This window comes from Sinocyclocheilus rhinocerous, unplaced genomic scaffold (assembly GCF_001515625.1).
Source record: "Sinocyclocheilus rhinocerous isolate Xijiao unplaced genomic scaffold, SAMN03320098_v1.1 scaffold157, whole genome shotgun sequence".
In the NCBI taxonomy this organism is placed as follows: Eukaryota; Metazoa; Chordata; class Actinopteri; order Cypriniformes; family Cyprinidae; genus Sinocyclocheilus; species Sinocyclocheilus rhinocerous.
This window is the reverse complement of record NW_015665038.1, coordinates 960,053-966,490: the sequence shown is the minus strand read 5'-3', so window position 1 is coordinate 966,490 and position 6,438 is coordinate 960,053. Positions and strand designations below refer to the sequence as shown.

At 36.7% G+C, this 6,438-nt stretch overlaps 2 protein-coding genes across 3 annotated transcripts in view; both read left to right on the top strand.

The window, feature by feature from the left end:
* The first annotated feature begins 170 nt into the window (after window positions 1-170).
* LOC107731021 (G-protein-signaling modulator 1-like) lies at window positions 171-2,396 on the top strand. Of its 2 annotated transcripts, none has more exons than XM_016541990.1 (3): window positions 171-456; window positions 1,052-1,382; window positions 1,506-2,396. In XM_016541990.1, the coding sequence occupies exons 2-3, from the start codon at window positions 1,071-1,073 to the stop codon at window positions 1,689-1,691; spliced, it is 498 nt and encodes a 165-aa protein (XP_016397476.1). In that variant the 5' UTR covers window positions 171-456; window positions 1,052-1,070; the 3' UTR covers window positions 1,692-2,396. The 2 variants fall into 2 exon arrangements, with proteins under 2 accessions (XP_016397476.1, XP_016397474.1); XM_016541988.1 differs by having other exon boundaries at window positions 1,003-1,382.
* Window positions 2,397-3,941: 1,545 nt separating this feature from the next.
* LOC107731024 (adenylate kinase isoenzyme 5-like) overlaps window positions 3,942-6,438 on the top strand; it is a 10,332-nt gene continuing 7,835 nt past the window's right edge. Inside the window, exon 1 of the mRNA XM_016541993.1 lies at window positions 3,942-4,137. Within this exon, the coding sequence (XP_016397479.1) occupies window positions 4,078-4,137 (60 nt within the window). The 5' untranslated portion in view covers window positions 3,942-4,077. The remainder of the gene's footprint in view (window positions 4,138-6,438) is intronic.

Below are 6,438 nucleotides of genomic sequence, written 5' to 3'. Positions count from 1 at the left end.
CTGTATTTGAGTGAACAACGGGAGCGAGATTTGGAAGCCGATTTCCAGTTCCTATAGCAACCATGATGTAAGCGGAGAGGGGCAACTGCGCCCCATTTCTCTATCTCTCCCCCCTCACTCTCCCTTTCTCTGCCTCTCCCCCTCGAAAAACAGACAGCCCAGCACACAGGAAACCTGGGTGTGGAAGATAGGGAAGTCATACTCATTTTTGCTGGAATATAAGGCATTTGTCTTGTATTTATTTTCTTTTTTTTATGTTTTTAAGATTTGCAAGCCGTTTAGTAACATGTACGTTTCAATCTTGGAAGAGAAAGGTCCACTTGTCATGTCTTCCCAGAAAATCATTTAGTGCCAGAGGCTGTGGCAGTTGGTGTATGGCTGCTCTCAGATGAAGTCCCTGTAGAGAGCGCCTTTGTGAACTTTATTGTTTTTGGATTTTTTGAAAAGGATAAAACTGTAAGTAATTTTAAAACTTTGTTATATGTTAAATATGTCATACTTAAATATTGCATTTCTAGTAAAATATCTCAAATGTTTTATGTGATGTTACATATTATATTTATTAAAAGCTGTTTTTTAATAATGTTTGAAGATGATTTAATATTATTCTTTTGTGCTACTTCTAACACCAAATTAAAAATTTTATTTAAATTGTTAACTAATTCAAACTTTGCTGGTATGCAGTTTATGCATCATGGTAACTCTAAAATAAATTATTATCCCAGATATATTTCACACATAAGTGAACAAACTTTTCAGGCTTACAAAAGCAAGTCTGCTTTTAAAAAGTTGAAAAGTTTAAATGTGTTTAATAATCTAAATATAGTTTTTAGTTCATGTTTGCATCATTCTGGGAACACGAACTGTCTATGTTATATTTGACACTTACTGAAATTGTTGCTGACATTATGTTTCAAAATGTGCTTCAAAATCAAGAATCATAAGTTATTTCATTAATTGTTGCAAGAGTGTTTAATCTTCTGCTCTGTATTCTTTTTTAAGGGTAAGTCCCAGTCACCTCTAATGAGGTCTGCTCTTTCACTGTGCTCAGAGACCCCAGAAGCAGCGGCATGGAGAACCGGCGCTGCCAGCACTCTCAACAGCCCAATGCCCAGGCCCAAGAGGCCTCGTCTGGGCCCCAGTCCTCCATGCCCCAGTCCCCTTTACTGTCTGGAGCCTCCTCCCTCATCTCCCTTACCCAGACAGAGGAGTTCTTTGACCTGATAGCCAGTTCCCAGAGCCGCAGACTGGACGACCAGAGAGCCAGTATAGGGGACCGTCTGGGCATCAGGATAGCACAGAACAATGTGGGACACTTGTGCGAGTCATGTAGTCCACAGGAACCTAGTGACGAGTTTTTCAACATGCTCGTTAAGTATCAGGTAACACAATAGCAACTGAAATTCAATATCAGATGCGAGGTGTACAAATGTGCTTTAGACTTACGTTCCTCAGAGTTCCTCTGTTTGCATGTTGTAAACTTTCTCACCTCTGTCCCCCTCTAGTCCTCCAGAATCAATGATCAGAGGTGCTCTTTGCCACCAGCACCAGACCCAGATGAAGACTTCTTCTGCCTAATTCAGAGAGTGCAATCCAAACGTATGGATGAACAACGGGTTTCTTTTCCTTCTGATGAAAAGGATGAAACAGACTTAAATTATAAGTCCAAAACCTCTGAGGGCTCAAGCTAGAGACTGTGGCACTTCTGATACGACTTCCACAAAGTCTTCAGCAAACTCTGACTCTCTGGCTGCACATTTTGCGAGATCTTCAGAGGCTGGAATTAGGGAGGAGTAATATAGGTTTATTTTAATTAGTAGGATTATATCATGTTGAATTGTTTCATATTTTTACAGACAAGTTACCCTGAGGTCAATCCAAACCCAACAGATGTGATTCAGAGGGAATGGAAACACTCACCTGTTTGTATGTTCCAACAATGGTTCTTTCACAAAAGTGTTTGTGCAGATTTCAAGCAAAGCAGCACCATGGAAAATGATTAACATGATGCTTTCCGAGGATAATATTACTAACTACTGTCACACAACACACTATAGATCAGTGTGACAAACAATGGTAGCACATAATCTCCAAGCAGGTGCGTGTTCATTTAACTCAAGTGGAAAGTGGGTTTCAGCACACACTGAATATGAATTAACTGATTCCCAACAGATGGGAGCAATTGTATTTGGCATGACACTGAGGTTACATGGCTCACGGATCAGTTCATTAGGTTGTCTAATTCTGCTGATAAGTAATATAAGTAATACCAATAGACTTCTTTCAGAAGATTTAAGAAAAGCTAAATCCATCTTTAGCATTAAAAAGTGCATATTGTTAGTCTGTGAAAAGTGGATAGACTCATTTTGAGGTGCACTGTTTAACATGATGGTTTTTGTTTCATTGGAATAAAAGTGATGTTTTAGTATGATTTTAGTATGTCTTTAATATTATTTTTCAGTGGGGATGATAGTATGATCTTTGATCTTTTTTTTTTTGCAAAATGTCATGAATATGGAATCTCATTCAAACAGTGAAAAAAACACTTATATATGGATAGTTCACCCTAAAAATGAAACTTTTGTCACCTTGTTTTTGGCACCTTAGTCAAGTTGTTCCAAACCTGTATGACACAACAAGATTGGTTCAAACAATTTGAGGTGGGACTATTTTCATTTAAGACTTGTTTTTGTACGGAGCCACATGACATGCAGAAGAAGAAAAAAAGATTTTGACATTAATTTGTGGCCACGTTTTATTAATTTGTTACCCTTGTTTTATTTAAATTGTTCTTGCGATTTCTCAATTTTTGGCCACATTGTACTAATTCATTCCCCCTGTTTAATTTACTATGTCTAAATTATGGCAGCGATTGAACTAAAACGAGGGAACAACGTAGCCTAGTACAATTTGGCCACAATTTATGTAAAATTAGGGAATGAAGGAAGTCATGAATGATCATTGCTGGGTAGTAACTAATTAGATGACTGGATAACGTAATCATATTCCAAAAATTAAGTACTTGTAATTAGATTATACTACATTGTAAAGTGCTCATTAAATTTTCTTACTAAAACATCCTGCCTATATACTTTCAGAAAGTCTTCCAGGTTTATGTAACTGCTCAGGTGACTACTTACATGGAAAATGGAGAGGCCACACAATCAGTTTAATCTGACATTTTTATGATTTATTTAATTATTAGCTTTTCATCACCTCAGAAACCCCAGTTAGGGCAACTTTGGCATAATGGCTAAATGCACTATGATGTTGATAACAAAGGATGGGAAATATTTTCTTACAACTTAGGTGAAATGTAATCTAAAAGTAATCAAACAGTCAGGATACAATATGTGTATCAGTGATTACATTACTATCTACAATTATGTCATTTGTAATCAGTAATGGACTACAATTTGTAAGTAACCCAGCACTGTGAAAGATGTCATGTAAACAAATTCTTTATTTGTGGCTTTTTTTTTTGCCATGTGCCTGGCTCCTTATTTGTTTATTTATTTACTCATTTATTCATGCAAATATTAAGTTCTGTATAATGACATAAAAAACACCTCACTTTAGATGATTTGTCAATGTCATTATTTTTCACTTGATTAAAGAGTTACTTAAAACAATTACATCACAAAAACCTAAGTGGTTTGTTTACAATAAAATAAAATAAGATCTCTAGCTAACTGTGCTAGACGGTTAGGCTACGTTTTATCAAATTAGATAGCTTATATTTTTTGTCAAGCACACAGAAAAAAGTTATTTTCTCTAACCTATCTGATTATTTATATATATATTATTGCGGTATTGATACCAAGGATACTCGATACTGGTCGATTAGACTATTACTCTCGACTACACGCTACTAAGGGTCACTTTGAGCTCAGCATTCATGAGCGTGACTATAACAACTGATGAATAGAAACATCGCCCGGAGGTCATCGGCATCAAAACAGCGGAGAACGACCGACAGCACAGCTGCTCAGAGGGTGAAACGCAACAGATGAGCAAATGATAGACACAGCTGCTGCTCTACTGACTTACAAACGCTGCTCTGGATAACCGAAAAGAATGAACACAAACGACGCGAAGGATTACCTCTCCAAACGACAGATCCCACACCTTTTTGAGGTAAGAATCACCTCCAGGAGAAGCATTTTCAAGTATTTTAATATTAACGTCAATTAGAGAACAACACATCTGGAAACATCTGATCATGTAGTCTGTTTTCAAGGTGAACATATATATGCCTTCATATTATTCACCTTCCAGTTCTCCTTCTCAGAGTTCTTCAGGGTTAATGATAAATGATAGATTGGTAGTGATAGCTATTTCTACTGTAAACAATTTTTATATGAAAAATCGATAGGGGGGAAAAATTACTAGAGCTGATGTGAGCTGATAGCATGAATTAATCAAAAGTCTGTGTCTATTTAGCACGCACAATTACATGGTAAATTAGATACTTCAAGGTGTCTCTATGGTGATTCTCAAGTAGGGTGCTGTAATGGCAAAGCGGAGGGTCTCAAGCCTGTCAGCAAGAGGGAAGATTCTCCTCAGGCAGCGTCAACAAGTGCTTGTGTGGGAGATATGTAGTTGCATACAAAATACTTTGTCCATGGAGGATCATAGAACACACTTCTGACAGGCTTTCCATCTCCAAGTTGATCCTATATATAATGAAGCTCAATATTGTAGGTCATCACCACATGTAGGCTATGACATTTGTTCAGGCAGGACACAATTGGTGAAGGTTGTAAACATGAGTTTCAGCACATCAACAGGTTGGCTGTCACCAAGGCAACAAGCTATGCACTTTATATTTACTTTACGTGACTCATCTTAGGAAATGTGGGCAATGGAGAGCGAGGGGGAGAGAAGGAGTCAAACAGTCAAATTCTTGCATGTGCCCAAACACGCAATTCGCTGAGGAATGCAAACACGCAGGTTTAGGTTCATGTGCATACCTCTAGATATTCATCTCTGAAACTCTTCTGTCTGAGACAGCGTGTAAAGATACAGTAAGGAAGATTAAGAAAGTGTATCTAAAGTGGGTAACTTAATTAATTTCAGTTCATAACTATTATTTAAACTGGTATCATAGCAAGTATCTCAGCTAGTAAACCATAATATTGGTGAAAATGGAGCTCATACTCAAGGAGGAAAAAACACCTCTGTTTCATTCAGAGGCCCAAACTGAGAAGAAATATGCAATTTGGTGCAATTTCTGATGTTTATATGGCCAGAAAGTAAGATGAAATTCTGTTAATTTATAATGTAACTCAATAAAATCTTTATAATAGCATAGCAGACTTCTTAAAATGCATATAAATATCAGTTATCACTCTATATGCCAATAAAATGTCTTGGTACATTTAGTAAAGCTCTGTAGTTTTTATTCTGGGTGCAAAACATAATGCAATGCAATACTATGATGACTGAGAGACATACATATAAACATTGCTCAAAAGTCAATCTTGAAATATTACTAACAATATAAGAGCTATTTTCATGTACTAAAAATTATAAAAATCAGAAATGATTTCACAGGAAAAAGACACATGTACCACAACCTTTTTTTGATCAAGTATGAATATAGCAGGTTACTACTTTTTACAGTTCAAGCTTAGTTTGTTTTTAATGTTTTTTCTCCATATCGATACTGCATTAGTCCTTAAAAATGCTGTGGTCTGTTATTATACTGATACCTCAAGCAAATTCAGCCTTTTGTTATGTTTTTGTTTGGACACTGTTCCTTTATTCAGTGGCTGAATGTGTCTTTAGCTGTTTGATACCCGTGAGGATTGAGATGTAAATTCTCAAGCAGTTTTATTTGCATCAAAAGAAGCAAACAGCTGATTATTTAGAGCTCAGATTTTCCATTCCATGTCCCTCTGAATGGCCCGGAGTATGAACTGCTAACACGTGTGGGATGAATAGAAAAACAATTTGCAAGTATTATTTTCTCTCCCTGGATGTTATTCATTTTTTCCCTCTTTGTCATATCATTCAGAAGTCGTTTAGCTCTGTTTGGCTAATAATCAAAACATGTTCTCATGTTCCTTGCTTTGAGGTAAATAAGCAAGAAAGGACTTTTGTCACAATTGTCAGTGATGTACAAAATTATGACGAACATATGGTGAAAGATGTTGTTTACACAAATAGATGCACCGGAATTCTACACTCTGAAATACAAAGTTGCATTTCTGAAACACTCAACTAAGCATTTCATTATGTGCCCTCTAGAAGCTTGCGTTCTGCAAGCAAACGGTGCATTATAGTGCCATCCCAAAGAGGCACAAAATCACTTTCACAGACTTTTACATTAACTGTTCCCTCCTGGTGGAATGACCTGCCCAACTCAATGAGCAGCTGAGTCCTTAGCCATCTTGCACTCTCTATTCTATTTCTATTCTTACTACTTGTTTTCTT

What these genes read in the sequence shown, in the direction of transcription:
- LOC107731021 (XM_016541990.1), top strand. Translation starts at nt 1,071, where the DNA reads ATGGAGAACCGGCGCTGCCAGCACTCTCAACAGCCCAATGCCCAGGCC. An exon ending in ACATGCTCGTTAAGTATCAG is followed by an intron (nt 1,383 to 1,505) that starts GTAACACAATAG and finishes GTCCCCCTCTAG; the next exon opens with TCCTCCAGAATCAATGATCA.